Here is a 17,369-nt window from a genome sequence, read left to right on the forward strand (position 1 = left end):
AATACACTGTGAGATAGGATTGGCAGAGAACATTAATGAAATTTTCTGTAGATAATAGGTGTCCTTGAGAAGCAAGTGATGAAAGAGTGAGGTCATGGAGTGCAAGAGAATAGTAAACTTTTGAAAGTGGCTGAAATGTGTATCCTTGTGGCTGAGTGGTTTAAACCATGCAGTGAAGAGCAGTGGAAAAGTGTAAAGAGGCTATACTGACCTGTAATGGGACGAAGAGCAGGGAGAGAAAAATGTGCAGGTAGCTGATTGGTATGCTGTATTTATGGAAATCAAATGTGCTGGTTTTTTCATCATGTTAAAATCATGCTGGTTTCTGACTGCAGTGAAACTTCTTTAGAGCCTAACTTTCACTGAAAGGTGCAAAAATACCAGTTTGCTCATTTATTGCTAGATATCCATCACTGAAATTATGCGTGTGTATATATGTTTCTGGGTATATGTGTGTGTATATATATATGTATGTATGTTATTATTTTGCAGCTTCTGATCTTCAGTTCAACTCCTGTGTCATGGATGAAACTGCTTTGTCCCTTGGAACAATAGATGTTTCCTATTTGTCCACCTCAGCAGAGTGCAGTATCAGTAGATGTAAGCATTCCAGTGAAGAATGGGTAAGTAAAAATTGTGAATGTTACTGGCCATATTTATCTTATTTTTTCTTCAGGTCTAAGGTGGACTTTTTTTTGTTATTATGCAGAATGAAGATAAGGCATCACCTCTCTCATGCATGATACAGTTTGGTTTTAATTTAACTTGAAATGTAAGGAGGAACCAGTAGTTCAGTGCTGTGCCAAAGGCTGATGTTGCTAGAAAAGAAAAACCCTATCAAACCCTATTGATAGTCTTACAGTCTCCTGGTGTGATGTTACTAATCATTTTATATAGCAGTAAACATGCAGAATCCCACTCTGGAGTAGACTGAGGTCAAACAGAAAGTCAAATAGAAAGCTCATTGCTGTTCTGAAGGATGTAGTTTGAAGTGCACAAGTGAAAAGGAGCATGAAGCTAAAGATGCATGGTCATGTAGCCATTGTAGCTGCAGCTTTTCGTGTAATACAGGAGGCAGAGAAAATTTGGTGGATATAAATAAGGAGCCTATTAAAAGTCTGTGTCCTCTGAGTGAGTCTTGGGGTTTGGAGGAGACAAAGCGGGCAGTGAGCAGAGAGGGCTGAGTGGAGCAAAAAGAGCCACATGGGGACTGGGCTGGTACTGGTTGGTTTAGAAGCATAGGTCAGGAAGAATTAGACAGGGCTCTGGAGAGGAGGAGTTTGAACTCGGTACAGAAGAGGAGTTGGAGACATGGTCAGAGTTGAGGGAAAGGACAGATGTCCTGGCAGCTGGCTTTTCTGTATAGCTAGATGTAAGGTACATCAGACAGCAAGCTGCGGTAACCAAGAGATCTGTGAGAGAGCGGGATAAAGGCAGGTGAGACAGAAGAGATAGGAAGGAGGTTTTGTAAGAAAGCAGTGGTGAGTTCAGTCAGGGCTTGGAGGCAAGCAGAAGACAACAGTGTTGTTACAAAACTGGTTAATTTTGGAGTTAACATTATGGAAGGTGATAGAGAAGAGGTTGGGCCAGGCTTAGCATCTTGATGCTTGTTTGTTTCAGGTAGGAGACTTAGCCAATGCATAATAATCAATTCATACTGCTTGCCAAATGTGATAAATGCACATTTTAGTTTTTAGGCATCTTCAGCGTTGCTTTTGACTTTCTGGTTGTTTCTCACTGGGCTGGTTTTCTAGCTGAGTGTGTGATGATCTGTTTGTGTGTTTTCCAACCCTTATGCTGGTTTAAGGTATTGGTTGTACCCTGCTTCTCTTCCACTTAAATGTGCTATTTTAAACAACGTTTTGGTTTGGTTTGTTTCTGTAACTTCCCTTTTAATAAAAACTTAGAATATGTGGTTCAGAAAACAGCAATCCAGTGCTTATTGTCAGGCAGGCAATAACTCAGTAGAGTTTAATGGGAACAATCAATGTCTTTGTAAAAATTGTAGTAAAGTATATTTTTACTAATAACATAAATAATGTGTTCTGTGAATGCAGTTATTTTGGATTTTTTGGTTCTGTAGTCTTCAGAAAGACAACTTAACATCGGAGAAGGCACAGTGGTTCCTTCTTTCATATCACTTTGCATGAAACTGCTGAAAAAGAGCATACAGAGCCAAAGGAGTTAATATTTTGCATACATTCAGTCTTCTTGCAATTTTACAGGGTGATGTCCAGTAAAAGCTTAAAACATTGCTCATATTACAAGTACCCTTACATTATTGAGAGTGTAATTTACTGTTAACTTCTTACACTTTTCTCAGCTGTCAGTTCCCTTGCTGTTTCTTATTAGAGTTATTATTTATTTTAAATTTTTTTGTGTCAACAAATGCTGCAGTGCTTAAGGTACATAAGTACAACACTGTGATTTTGCTTTTATTTTTTAAAATCACATCATCTGGAGATAGTTAATTTATTTTAGAAAAATCTTGGGAAAATTTGTGTTAGTTTTATGTAATTTGGGGGGGGTAATTTTTTTTTTTTTTTTTTTTTTTTTTGTGTCCGGCAACTCTTCGTGCTCAAAGTTTTCACATACCTAGTAAAGCGCATGTTTCTGGATATTTACACAGTGGTCTTTTGTTCTGCAGGGAGAGTGTAATTCTAGGCCTACTCTCTTCCGATCTGCCACTTTAAAATGGAAGGAGACTCTGTTGAGCAGAAAAAGGCCGTTTGTGGGACGATGTTGCTACGTGTGCACTCCCCAGAGCTGGGTAAGAAGATTATGGACTGGATTATGTTTGACAATAATGCATAGTTGCAGCGTAATGAAGTTTCAGTAGTTTTCTTACTTTCAGAATTAAGGTCACAGTGTTCTTACTTCATCAAGGAATATAGTTTTTCACCATTGTTTGTGGTTATATTTTTTTTGTCATGGAATTAATGGATGACACAGACCTATTGTGATGCTTTGTCTCCTGCTTTTCAGTGCAGACTTATTCCTTGCACAAAACTCTCCAGCTCCTCAGAATTAGCGCTAGGAAATTGTATGGAAAAAAATTACCTGCTCTGCTAGATCAATAATGGGAATTTGGTGCTTATGAAAGTGTTAAGGCTTACTTTTAGGACACTTAATTCTCGATCCACAGAATAAGTACAGTTTTGAAAGTAAGCAATATGCTTCAAACTTGAAGAGATCAATCCTGTGCTTGAGGAGACAGGTTGGTTTTCTACACCTGGCTGATTCCTGGCTTTTCAGTCCAGCCTGGAAACCAGGAGTGCCAGTTAGGATAGTGGGGATATTTGTCTGCTGGGAACAGTGTCAAGATGGTGGCTCTAGAGGGGTTGTGCAAGCTGATTTAAAATGTGAACTTTATTGAACTGCATTGGGCAGGCTTTCTGTAAGCTGAAGATGCAAAATGCTGATAAACGGCATGATATAGTTTGCAACCAGTTCATCATGTACTTTGACTATGTGTACGCCACAGGCTTTAAATTACACTCAGTTACACCTGCACTTAGTTCCATGATTGGCTGGACTAGAGTGAAAATTTGCTTGTTTCTTTGACCAAGGAAAAGTTATTTCACTCTATTCCTATGCCAGAATAGAAAATTGTAGCAATAACATACAAACGTGGGATAGAAATCCAAATGTGCTGTGAAGGCTGCGTGTGATATGGGCAACAAGACAAGCAATTAGATAAACGGAGACTACTTGTAACAGACACTATTTCAACTTGTAAAAAGGTGCACAGGAATCCTCAACTTAGGCCTTTATACATTTAGTAATTAGTCTGTTAGTAATTAGGCTGTTCCTCTCAAGTTGGGAATTATGCGCTAGGAAGAAAAATCTTGTTGTTTTGTCCATTTAATAAGGAATTAATTACCTGTCCTGAGATCGCATTTAGGAAAGGGGCATGACCTGATTAAGCCCTTTATTGCCTTCTGCCAGAAGGAGAAAATGCCATCCTTGCAGCAGATGATAACAAACCAGATCTTCTCATTAGACTCTAGATATTTCACTCTTTCTGAGCTGCCTGTTTTGTTAATTCTCTTAAGGAAAAGGGATGGATGAGTGAGACAGAATTCCTTAAGTGTGTTGGCCAAACTAACACCTCACCAGTGCAGGGAGTGGGAAGTCTTGCTTCTCCCTCTTCTGTTCCTTCCTGCTCTCTTGGGGGCCGATCAAGTTCACTAACCAAGCAGAAAACTGCCTGCTTTATTTATTCAGTTAGTCTCGCTGTCTTAGCTTTCTACCTTGCCTGAATGAAGTTGGCTCGTTAGGGGGTGTGATGCATGCTAGAGGTGGTGTAAGTTAGGAGATGGGGGGTAGTGTTTAGTGGGGAAGGACAGAATGTGGTGGTGGGAGCTGGGCTTCTCTCTCGCAGCGGCACGCAGATGCTGTGTTGGCTCACTTGGTCTCACAGAACCACATAGTGACATAGGTTCAGGGGGAAGTTAAATAAGGAAAAGCTGTTTCACAGAGCGAGGTTATAACCTAACAGTTAGAGCACTGGAGTGGACTTGGGTGTGCAGTGGTACTTAACTTTGCTGATTTTTTGGGATACCAAGAACAAGTTGTTTCACTTTTCTTTGCCAGAACGTTTCATCTAGCTTTAAGATCCACAAAAAATTACCAGTGAATAGTCAAAGAAATTAGTATGACCTTGATGTTTCCTCTTCAGAGCCTAGACCAACAATTTGTTGATTGTATGTACAATGCGGTTATGCTTTAACGTGGGGCAAAAGATTGTGTGCTCCCACTGTAGCACATAATTTCTACCTGATTTGCAAATGACATAAGATGCTCATATTTTAAGTTGTGGCAAATGGTGTGTCCTAAACAAAATACAAACAAATGAGACTTTTATCTGACTCCCATTGCAAAATTGGTAGCGAGGCTGTTCTGCAGCTATGTTGTTGCTGGTAACCATCTTTCTCCTTCGCTATCCTGTTTTTGCCTTCCTTGACATGCACAGTCCCAGTCATTTTAGCTCTAATTCGCTGTTGGCATGGTACCAGTTTTATAATTAAATATTTTTTGTGCAGAAAGAAACCAGCCTGTCAGTCAAGGTACTTACTTGGAATATGGAAGATTAAAGTTTAGATCTTCCTGCCAGGGAATATTTGTTTATTCAAAGTGGAACTGCTCTCGAACTCATCCCAGAACAGTTAATAGCCTGGCATGTAGAGTCTGTACCAGGTATGCAGAAGGCTGGATTAAGTTTGTTGTTCAAGCAGAGCAGGGATGTGGAGATTTGCCACCTAACTGTGGATGGATATCCTGACCCTTGGGCTGCTGTTACGTGATGCCTGATCTGCTGGCAAACTGGATGTCACAGACTGAGCGTCAAAAGGCTCATGATTATACTGATGCTGAATGTGGCTTAATAAAGTTCTGTCTCAAAGATGAGTTCTGTTTTGTGACAAATCCCGCTTTATATTACATCGGAATATGATAAAATATCTGGCTTGTAGAATACAACCAATACAACCATTTCTGTGTGCAGTGAAGCGCAGAGAATACTTTGAAAGTATTGGAGTTGGGAATAGTGACTTTCTCAATTTCATTTTCATTTCAGAACAGTTTGTGTACTTTATAAACAAGTTCAGCACTTCTCTGCTTTGGCTTTTGTTTATAATAGAGGTGAAAAACATTGCATTATCTTAAATGTTGTGATGAATGTAAAGACGCAACTATTCTTATGTAACAAAATAGTCCACTAATCTTTTTTTTTCCTTGGTTTTACAGGATAACTTCTTCAATGCTAGTATTCCTTCTTTGGGTCTACGTAATGTCATATATATCAATGAAACACATACAAGGTAATGTAGCAAGTCTCTCTTTTGCTTTTAAAATTCAATACATTCTTATCTTATGGCAGGGAAATCTCTAGGGTCGTCCAGACTGAGTGAGTATATATTGCTGTCCTAAAATGCAGGAATTGATGCTGACTTCAGGAAAGTAACATACTTGTTAAATCCAGCTGTGTGTATCTGGGAGCTGGGAGTAAGTCCTTTGGGGTTACAGGCCAGGAGTGTAAGGGTCAAACCTGTTACACAAAAAACAGAGCATGTTTAAATCCTTTCTCCTTTAGTCCAAATGGCAGCATCCATAGCATAATGCTGAGAGGCGCTGTTTTATTCCCATTCTTAAGAATGACTTCAGGCTGTGTTTTAATTTACTGAGCAGATCTGGCTCACAATTTAGGCGTTGACTATTATCACTAATGACAATTAAATCTGAATGTGTCTTCCTAGACTGTCTCTCTTCTGCCTCGGTGGCAGAGTGCAGCTCCTGAAGGATGGTGTATATGACCTAAAAATTATGATGTATCTTTGTGCTGTTGGAAATATATCTTGTGTTCTGGGATGAAGACACTGGAAGTACACAAAAATCTTTATTCTGTTCTTTGGAAAGTTAATAATGCTTGCTAAGGATTTTACAGTAATCATTAGCATAAGCAGATCCTGCAGCGTTTGTTGTAGAGTCAGAGCAAACAAAGAGAGGCCAGCAGCCTGAAAGAAATGAGCCAAAGTGTCTGAGTAGAAGAAAGGCAGCATTGTGCTGTGCTTGAGAGGGAGGAAGCTAATGTTAGAGGCTGTTCTTTCTTCAATTTGAATTAATTATGGTTTTTTTAAGAGTTGAGCTTATAGTCTAGAATACAGAAAAAAAATAGAAATAGTGTTTAACTTTTTTTTTTTTAAATTAGTTTCAAAAGTCTAATGCTTGAATGGTTTTGAGTGGTCAGAGTTACTTAAATTAGAAATGTAAGGGCAACAAAATATGGGTTAATGAATTATTCTGCAAAAAGTGCCTTTAGCTCAGAATGTCATTATAGTCTGAAAATTGGCAGTTTTAATGAAGTTCTGAGGTCCCATGGGGTTACGTAGTCACAGTTTCTTGGCCTTAGAAGGCAAGAAGGATCCTCTTTAACTGCTAGCATACTGTACTTGTATTGAGATATTACCACAGCCTTTTTCTGAGGTGTGACTGTCAGTTTTATAATATATCTTGACTGGATCTATTCTTTGTGGTTTTTGTCTTCTATCATTGCTACACGATTAGAAAACAGATTTTTCTAATTATCCTATGTCATATCTAAGCTGTAAAATGAATGTAGAAGCCTTTATACCTTGACAGATCCTTGCAATAGCTGTATGCTGTTGTGATATGTTCATAGTTACCAAAACTCTTGTCAGAAAGAAGCATATTCTTAACTTTGCTTTTTAGAAAAATCAATAAGACTCTCAAACTCCGATCGGAAGGGGAAATGGAAAAGCGATTAAAACAGAGTCACCAGTCTACTTCCCTGACAGCATGAATAGCAAAATTCTTTGTCCTTTGAGATGATCTGAATATTTGTATAACCATTATGTGTCAGACTGTGCTGATGGCTTGTGCATGTGCACTCATCTTAATTATAGTGAATGGCCTGTGCACTCAGGTGGTTTGGCCTTTTACAGTGTAAAGGTTCCTTCTCATCTTTCCTAGCTGGTTTTAACACATGTATAAATTTACTGAAACGTGGTAGGGAGGTGTAACAGCCAAGATCAGTAACTCAGGTGACAAGGAGTGAGACCTTGGCGGCACTCCAGCGTGGAAACCCAACATGAGTATTGCCACCCACGGTTCGTCTGGGACACTGGCTGGAGCATCAGCGATGCATTGCACCGGCAGTCCTCAGGACAGGGTTTTTGCCTAATACTGAGTGCTCTGGTCTTGAGTTTAATTGGCCATTAATTAATGGCCAGAGTTTAATATCTTCTTCCAACTGTTAGTTCTGCGCCATCACATCAGCTGGGGATCCCAGCTCTGTTTGGCTTGTGGAGTGACCTGCATGAGTGGTGGCTTGTCCAGTCCTGGCCTGGTGAGTGAGGTAGAGAACTGTGAGGAGAGAAAATAGTAATGAATATTCACTGCTGGGGACTGGATTTTATCCCTTCCCGTATCACATGCATCTTCTGTGATAGGAAAACTGTTCAAAATAACATGCTTATACGATCCAGCGAGTAGAGGACAGGGTTAATTTAAAAGGCAGAAACTGGAGACTGGTCACATAATGCCTTACTTAAATGCTTGAACAGTAGAGAGATTTACTGATTATTTAGTGCTTCTACTTCTGTTAAAACTTTGCAAGGAGAAGGTACGTAGGAGGCACATAGGACTGGGTGTTTAAAAACACTGGAAAGGAAGAAAAGATTACTAAAAAAGTGTTTTTACTGTTGGTGGCTAATACAGACACCTTTTCATAAGTGCCTGTGAGAGTTTACCCTGTGCATACAATGTGAGCAACTTTCCCAAGAGGGAATCCCAAGTGGTTCTTGAAGTCGACAAACCTCTTAGCGGGGCATTTACATTTCTCGGTGGAAAGTCACTGAATCAGAAATGGGCACTGCATCTTCTTTTGTCCTCACTGACCTGGGGAGTCGGTTCCAGTGGACAGGCAAAATGTATATGCTGGTTTGTAGCTACTTTTCTGTGATATTGTGGACGTTTTAAGGATGGTATCACCCCGAATCGAAGTAATGCAGACCTCAGTTGTCTCAGATGTTGTGCTACGCATCAGTTATTTCATCTGTAACATTAACATATTGACAATTTACTAGAAGACACAGAAGCTTTTGGGCAGCCCTTCATAAAACTTTACTTACTTTTGCTTCTTAATTGAATTTTTAGGTATTTTTAAAATTCATTTTTTTGGCAGTGAAATATTTTGAGGGTCACACTGGAATACCCTTTGTATTTTTGTAGGTACAGAGGGTGGCTTGCAAGACGTCTTTGTTATGTCCTTTTTGTGCAAGAGAGGGATGTTCATAAGGGTATGTTTGCCAAGAACCTGACAGAAAATGTGCTGAATAACAGCAGGTAAGATAATGCAAAATAAACTATTTTTTGTATGACTGATACATTATAATATAATTTAAGAACTTGGAAACAGCAGGTTTTGAAAATGAGACTGTTTAAAATATTAGAAGATAGGGTATCTTCAGCACAGTGCTTCAGGGCTGTAGCTTGCAGTTTCTCTTTGAATAATAAAAGAGGGAGGATGAAGAATTCTGAATCTCCAAATGAATGATGCATGGTGGGTGGACAGCAGACAGTACACAGAAAAATAAAATTGCTACATGGGAACTCTTCAAATGTTTGCTTATCTAATTCATGTAAATCATTACCACTAAAGTCATACTGCAGTCATCAGAAATTGTCAGCGTTTCAGAAATAATAGGAAAGCAGCACTTCAGAGTACCCTGAGCGTATGCCAAGACTGTGAGGCAAAACAGGAAAAAGGCTATAGAATGAAATACCCACCCTTTGTTTTGCGGAGCTTGTCTTCCGTTTCATATACCGCATTTTAAATAGCACATTGAGCCCCTGATTAGCTAGTAAGGTATCGGGTTTTCCCTGGACACAAAGAAATTCAACCGCATGCCCACTCACTGAGTCTGCTTTTGTCAGAGGTCGGATGCTGCCTGTATTAACATTCCTAAGTCTCCTGAATTTTTAATGTTCGAGTCCTATCTGAAGATGGTAGTGTTGCTTTTGAAAAGTAAAGCAGACCACGTTGTGCCACAGTTATGGTGTGTTAAACCACTTCATCTCTCTTAGATATATTTTAAATGGGGAAAATAGCCCTTATAAAATTTAGCTACACTTTGTAAAACTGAGAATTCAAGGGGGAAATGCTGTAGAAGTGCAAAATAGCAACTGCATAAATCTGTCTAATGAGGTAAGTGAAAGTGCCATGGCAGGAAAGAGAAAATATTAACAAAGAGATTTCAACTGTTCTTTCTGCATTTTTGCAGAGCTTAGAAAACTACTGAATTAAATTCAATGCATTTGGAGTACACGATACTTCACTGTGCATGTTCTTTTATGCCTGCAAGTTACTGCTGTAGTAATATATGGCTCATTCCCAGCAGTTGTCTGTGTCTTGAACTCTTCTGTTGCGGGACTGTCTCATAAGTTTTACTTTTTAATGTTAGAGTCCAGAAGGCCATTGTAGATGAAGCTTCTGAACCAAGTGCTCCGGGTAGTTTTGCTCAGACAGATCCTAAAGCTATCAACAAAGTGAAGAAAAAAGCTAGGAAAATTCTCCAGGAAATGGTAGCAAGTGTGTCACCTGCTTTAATCAGGTAAGAAAAATGGCTCATCAGTATTGTCAATGGGTAGAAGGATGGCCAAGCTCTCTCTGTATTATACCAGCAGAGCTTGTAACACATTATTCGTAAATAATGAATAACTATTCTAAAGAATAATACATTATTCATAAAAATCCCTTTTCTAATGTTACCTAATAAAATGGTAGTTATTCTTCATTTTCAGATGCAGCAGGGACCCTCTGCCTTTTCAAGGGACAAATCTTAAGATTAGATACAGACATTTTTTTCCCCTGAAACTAGTCTTGGTGCTAAGGCTTAGACCAATACTAGTATCCTTTGTTGTTTCAGGCTGGTACGAGCAAGAGTAGCTAGCTGCAGCATCTTAGACTGTGAAGGATCTTTTTTTCCAGTAGGCCATTGAATATCATAACCTGTAGTTATAAATATCTCAGGAAGAGTCTTATCTTAGATAAAATCTTCTACTGTGGCGTCTACCTTTACTACTAAGGATGAATTTTTCTCTCTCGTGTTCCTAGTCCCCTTCACCGACTTTTGTGACTCAAACCCTATATTTTTTGTAACTATATTGAATTCTCCCACAAGATCAGATACACGCTGTCAGATACACACGTAACATGTCACCTAACTAGGTTTGTTGTTGTAATTGCTCTTAGGACCTCCATTAACTTGCCCCATATGTAAAGTGGTCTCTGCCCTTTGACCAGCCTTCAGTGAGGTTGAGAATAACAAGTTTTGTGTCATAATTGCAGGAGGCTGAAATGTGGTTACTAACCATGGCTTAGCTGATAGGCAAAAACTTGTTAAGCAATTGGATTTTATAGTAATTTTCTTTCAATATGATCAAATTTTATGGCTTTGCTTTTAGTCATATAGAAGCAATATAAAATGGAGGCAACAACGAATGAAACTTTGAGTTGTGTTTGTTCTTCCTTTAGGTTGACTGGCTGGGTATTACTGAAGTTGTTTAACAGCTTTTTCTGGAATATTCAGATCCACAGAGGTCAAATAGAAATGGTCAAAGCAGCAACAGAGGTAAGGGAGGGGGAGAAATAATCCAGTAAGGCAGATTTCTGATGTAGTTTCTATAAATGTTTACAGTGCTTCTCTTTTTTGGAGAGTTCTGGTAAGTCTGTATGATACCAGATTGTAGATAGATCTGTCTCATATCTGTGAAATAGTGTTTTTAATTAAATGTAATGCTTTTTGAGTTGTGTAACCTAAAATACTATGTGAACTCTGGTTTTACCTTTGTTTCATATCGGGCTGAATGATTATCTTGGATAACCTGCCTTCAGCAGTATTTCTTTTTTTGTGCTGAGGCAGCCCATAATAAATTAGTAGGTCTATTTAGGATTTTTCACTCTTACCTTAATTTGGTATAAACATCTTTAAGAAATAAACTTTTCCTATTTCTTACCCGAAATCTCTTCCCAGTCCTTTGATATTTATTGAAATTGATCAAAATAACTCCTAAGTTCTACCATTTTCTTTACACTCAAAGGAATTGATTCTTTGTGCAGAGATTAGCTTAGAAAGGTGGATTAGATAAATAAATAAACAGAAAATATTAGGAACCTTTTTTGTTTGTTATGTTTTGATTACAGTGTTTGGGAACCCCACTATTCATAGATCCTTGCTGATATCTAATAGAAAGAAATAGCACTCCTTGGGTGACACTGGTGATTTGGCCACATCCCTTGAATTGTTTGATTGTTGTCTCAATACTGTGAGTCCGAAGAAACTGAGAATATTAATCATTGATTCTTGTAATGTGTACAACTAAAAACTGCAGTCCATTAAAATTAAGAAGTACAGCTGACTAAAATATTCTCGTCACAGCTGAGTGAAAACCAGAAGTAAACAAACTGAATGATGGTAACCAGAAAATACCATCAGTTCTGATGATATGATGCTAGCAATCTCAGCGATGGATTTTAGAAAAGGAGTACTATTCCACAGTTCTTACCGTCTTCTCTCTTTTTTGTATCTTGTCTCTCCACCATAGATGAATTTGCCTCTTATCTTCTTGCCTGTTCACAAATCCCACATTGACTACCTGCTCCTTACATTCATTCTTTTCTGCCATAACATCAAAGCACCCTACATTGCTGCAGGGAACAATCTCAACATCCCCATCTTCAGGTAATAACCTCTTCTTATTTGGAAAAGAGTGAGGTGGGGGGATCGTCAGGTGACCTATTGCACAATACATCTTATGTCAAAGTGTAAGGTAATCTGAGTATTATTGGGCCATCATGTAGGACTTCTTTGGTTCCTATTACCTGCTCAGAGAGAGCATAACAAAATCCTTCTGAGAAATTCTGTCATAACCTATGTAGGGCAAGGAAGGATATTCCCTTCTGGGAGTCTCAAAGTGGGTAGGTGACTAAGGAAAGATGAGTATGTGAAAAAGTGTTGTTGAATGGTCAACTCTTCTTCATGAAGGTTAATGAGCTGGCTAATAGGCAGCGACAGTACTGAGTGAATAAAATAGTACTTTCTGTGAAAGTACTCCAATTTGGTCTCCGTTTAAATTATATTTTGGTGGCTGAAGAACATAAGAAGGTCTTTTAGGTAGTATTTTGGAAGTGAGACAGAATTTGGGGATACCTAATTTCTGAAAAGCCACTGGATCTTGCAGGAAATGATGAGGAAAGAAGGGGCATACTTGACTTAGAGGGTGTTTTGCATCAGTAGATGCTGGTCTGTGATGATCCCAGTAAGAAAGGCATTCAAACTCTATAAAGTGTCAGTTAAAATGCTATTTATTAGGGCTAGCAGTATAAAGAAAGAGAGACTAGCATAGGTAATCTAACATCCGTTTAGCTGCTGGGAATCCCAAGTTGTGCAGCATCCAGCGGGCCTCTGGTGCATGCATAGCATGCCATGCGGATCCTGCCCACAGAAAGGGTTATCCCACTTTGGTCATTTGAGCTAGTGTAGGATTTTCTTACAAGAAAACAACTCTATTCATCATTTCTTTTGTCAAGCAGAAAGGATGTTCTCATGAGAACTGTTAGATAAAGGCAAGGCCACGCAGGTGGCATAATTGCTGGTGCCAAGCGGGAGCTGCCTGCAGGCTGCTCTGTTAAAATTAGCTGGCTGAGCTGATGCTGCAGCCAAGGGGTATGTGCACCACAACACGGGCACGAAGGCCATCCTGTATGTGCAGCACAGCACAGACTGGGGCCAGCTCAGGTTAACTGTTACGCGGGTCATAAACATCTCAATGTACAACAGTCTCCCGGTTGGGGTCACTGCAGAGGGTAAGTGGTATGTCAAGGGAGTGAAATGGAGCAAGACAGTGTAGAGAAGCCTGTTTTGTAAGTTAAATAGAGTAATATTTGCGTGGTCCCATCGTATGTAAATAATGTAATACATTTTAGTCTTTGAGAATTTCAGTAATTTCAGTTCTTGTTGCATGCTAGGAATTTTGTATTGGATGTGTAGTAGTTTCCTGCAAACTAAAATCAGTTCTTTATTATGCAGCACATTGATCCGCAAGCTAGGAGGATTTTTCATTCGTCGAAAGTTAGATCAGAGTCCTGATGGTCGTAAGGACTTCCTCTACAGAGCTTTGCTCTATGTGGTACGTATTTCTTGCTTTGTTTCTGTAGGCAGCATTTCAGTTGGGTGGCAAGTGGGAAAGTGAGTTCCATCAGTCTGGGGATGTTTTTTACTGCTTTGAATTTGTTTTAGGTTTCATGCTGCAAGAAAAGGATACTTTTTTGTATGAAGTCTTGAATGTATAGAAAAAAAAGAGATTTGAATGCCTAGCACCTTTGAGGATAAGCACATTTTCACCTTGTGTAATCCTTATTAAAGTGGAATTAATACTCTGAATTAATGTTAAAATTCAGCCTTGTTTCTCTGATTTCTTTTGTACTGGGGCATATCTACACTGATTCTGTTAACTTAATGGAAGTCTCTGTTTATGATGGGTCAATGTAATCCTTTGTGCTATCCAGTGTAATAGCTGTATTTGCATCTTGGAAGATGGAATGTACTGAGGAACCAGGAGGAGAGATGTATACAAATTGGCTAGATCAACTGTTGTGAGAGATGCTGTTCCTGAACAAATGGCAATACAATGCGTGTATATTCATACAAATTCAGTTGCAGTTTGGTCTGGGTTTGTGTCAAGCGTTAATTACTGCTTTTGTTTTTTTCACAAGTATTCATGCCAACTCATGATCTTCCAATGTTTTTAAAAGGAAGTCATTGCTGACAATATATTTCAAATGTGAATTTGCCAGAATAATTAGTTACTTATTTTTTTTTCTTTTTTTCAATCTTTTTGTATTCAGCACATAGAAGAATTGTTGAGACAGCAGCAGTTTTTGGAAATATTCTTGGAAGGCACACGGTCTCGAAGTGGAAAGACATCTGGAGCTAGAGCAGGTCTTCTGTCTGTGGTGGTGGATGCTCTCTTCTCAAATGCTACTCCTGATGTCCTAATTATACCTGTGGGAATCTCCTATGATCGCATAATTGAAGGTCACTATAACAGTGAACAGCTGGTAAGAGCAATTGAACAACTTGTTTTGCCTAGAAGATCTTCTGTTTATGTGCAGGAAAATGTGTTACATAGTTAAATTACGTGCTAGGAGTCCTCTGTCACATGTACTTGGTGTTAGTGTTGAAGAGCATAGAGCCGTGAATCACAAAACCTCTCTGATAGGGAGTGCTGATGTATTGGTGACGTATTTCTAAATGCACATTCATGACATAACAAATAATAAGTTTGATTGGATATATATGGAAAACAGTAGTTCTTTAGATTTCCTTGAAGTTACAAGGTGTGTCAAAAGATTCAGCCTGTTTTGTGTGCGGTTGCATGCATTTTAATTCTTAAGTATGACCTTTTAATTGCAAATTGGAAAAAAACCCAAAACAACCACCATGTTTTCCAGGGCAAGCCTAAGAAGAATGAAAGTCTTTGGAGTATAGCTAGAGGAGTCTTCAGAATGCTGCGGAAGAATTATGGCTGTGTCAGAGTAGATTTTGCGCAACCATTTTCCTTAAAAGTAAGTTTGATATTTTGAAGATCCTTTTGAAGTTTTGACATTTTTGATGTTTCAATAGTGCGACGTATTTATTTTGATTTTTCTCTTTGTGGGTTATTATCACCAGCATTATCTGCTGAAGACAATTCCAGTGGGACAAAAGTATCCCTGTTTTTTTCTGAAGGCATGAGTCTTCGGATACATTTGTGTTAAGCTGAAATAGTTTCAGAGTTGATGTAAAGGGTTGTGTTAGGTTTGAAATGGTGTAAGTAATCTCACTGGGGTTCTTTGTTTTGTTTTAACAAACAATCTTTAAAATGACCCTTGTACCATGTTTAAGTTGTCGAGACATTTGGAGTTGAAGAAAACCGAATGCTGTTCTCCAGTTTGAGTAATTGAATGGTTTACACTGTTGGTGAGGAAGGGCATTTATCTCACTGGATTTTTAAAACTGCTAAGCAAATTAGTAGCTATAACAGTATCATGGATCATATATCATAAAAATCTGCATATTCTTTGAATGTCATAGTTTATTAGTTTATACTTATTACCTATACTAGTTCACCAAATACTGGTTGTGTAGTTTCTGAGGGAATGGCGTGGTGCAGTACTAGCTGCCTTCACTTTCTAAATTTTCTCTGATCTCTTTGCAGAATCTGCTAGTACTATACTTAATTTATCTACCTTTCACTAATCTGTGTTCTGCTACAGTATACCTTATTTTTAGTATGACTTTAATAAGATTAACTACTGTAACAACAACCTACTAGAACATTATTCAAATTAATTAGGTGTTCTTCTTTCTGCCCTACTTCTCTCAGAAAAGCAGTAGGTTGGAGAGCTTTGGAGGGTTCAATTACCGCAGCATGGAATTATTGTGACCGTCTGCACTGCATTATAATTAGCGTAGTAGGGAAAGATATTAATTCACTTCGAAAGGAGAAGGCTTGGGTCACTTCCAGGCTGTTCTTGGTAGGGAGTTAACAATTGTTCTTGGATCAGCATAAGGAAAAGAAGGTTATCTGCCCTCTTAATCTAGTGAAATGCTGATCACTCTATACCTTCCTAGCCACCTCTGTCAGGTCTCATTTGTATGTGTATTCATTTTTGTACTCCAGAACGGTAATAAATGACATAAATTGTTTAAGTATGCCTTAACCAAGATTTGCAGAAGTGCAACTGTATTTTAAAATTGATGTAGTTATGTCACTGCAGGTTTTTCTAAAGGAGAGGAGCTTTGGGGTTAATTTTGGGCATCTGCAGTTCTGTGAGCACAGGCTTAGAAGCAGAGGAGAGTGAGTTGGCTGTGAAAGTCTTTTAAGGAGCTTTCCTGGGAGGGAACTGTTTTCCTGACCAGCAGGTTAAGTGGCTCTTTAGTTTCCCACAGCAGTCTTTATAGAAACTGAAAGAACTCGTTGTCCTGAAAACAGCGTAATGTAAATGCTAACCTGTAAGGAGAAGTGTTTGGCTTTTGAGAAATTTGGGATTCAAGAATTCCAAGCATGCGGTACCCTGCCTGCTTCCTGGGTGCTTTGGTTTCTGGCACTGTGAAGGGTCTTGCAACTGGAGTTTCTATGCTGGTGTTTACCTATGGAGAAGTTCCCTATCCTGCAATTTGAGGAAAGCTGCAGCAAGCAATAATTACAGTCTCCGTGTGGGTTCTGAAAGGGTATTAGACTTTGCTCTCATTTATGTAAATGAAGGCAGTGCTCATTAATTTAATCATGGAGAAGCTAGTCTCAAAGGAGTTGTTCCCAGCAGGGTGCTGACAGTGGTTATGTATTGTTTTTGTTGCAATGTTTTTTATGAAGTACGGATTTCTCGCTGTGGAAAGTTTGCCTTTTCATAAAATAAAATCAAAAGTGAATAAAATGTTGCAAGCTTTTAATTTCTGTACCTTATTACTGCTCTTTTAGTGTGAGCTATTTTTAATCACAGTTGCATTTTTGAATAATTGGCTTTTTCATATAATAGTATTATCAGTTGAATGCAAAAATAAGGTGGAAAAAATACAGAAAATAACAGATCTTCTCTTAATAGGAATATGTAAACAGCCAAAGCCAAAAACCTGTGCCTGCTCCCCTTTCTTTGGAACAAGCTTTGTTACCAGCTATACTTCCATCAAGGTAGATGCTTTTTGTGTGTTGGGGAGAGGGAGAACAGGTTGGGGTTTGTTTGTCTTTGTAGTGTTCTGCATGACATTCCAAGGAGTGCTTGAACTCCCCAAGGATAATCTAATTGT

General features: G+C 38.7%; 1 protein-coding gene across 1 annotated transcript in view; it reads left to right on the plus strand.

Annotated features, from left to right (window-relative positions):
• Nucleotides 1–216: 216 nt before the first annotated feature.
• Nucleotides 217–17,369, plus strand: part of GPAM (glycerol-3-phosphate acyltransferase, mitochondrial) — a 28,154-nt gene continuing 11,001 nt past the window's right edge. Inside the window, exons 1-12 of the mRNA XM_009480027.2 lie at nt 217–250; nt 493–623; nt 2,648–2,770; nt 5,749–5,822; nt 8,752–8,865; nt 9,984–10,133; nt 11,057–11,153; nt 12,127–12,263; nt 13,611–13,710; nt 14,429–14,641; nt 15,035–15,148; nt 17,168–17,253. Coding sequence (XP_009478302.2) covers nt 217–250; nt 493–623; nt 2,648–2,770; nt 5,749–5,822; nt 8,752–8,865; nt 9,984–10,133; nt 11,057–11,153; nt 12,127–12,263; nt 13,611–13,710; nt 14,429–14,641; nt 15,035–15,148; nt 17,168–17,253 — 1,373 coding nt within the window. The remainder of the gene's footprint in view (nt 251–492; nt 624–2,647; nt 2,771–5,748; nt 5,823–8,751; nt 8,866–9,983; nt 10,134–11,056; nt 11,154–12,126; nt 12,264–13,610; nt 13,711–14,428; nt 14,642–15,034; nt 15,149–17,167; nt 17,254–17,369) is intronic.

Source organism: Pelecanus crispus, chromosome 10 (assembly GCF_030463565.1).
Source record: "Pelecanus crispus isolate bPelCri1 chromosome 10, bPelCri1.pri, whole genome shotgun sequence".
Taxonomy (NCBI): domain Eukaryota; kingdom Metazoa; phylum Chordata; class Aves; order Pelecaniformes; family Pelecanidae; genus Pelecanus; species Pelecanus crispus.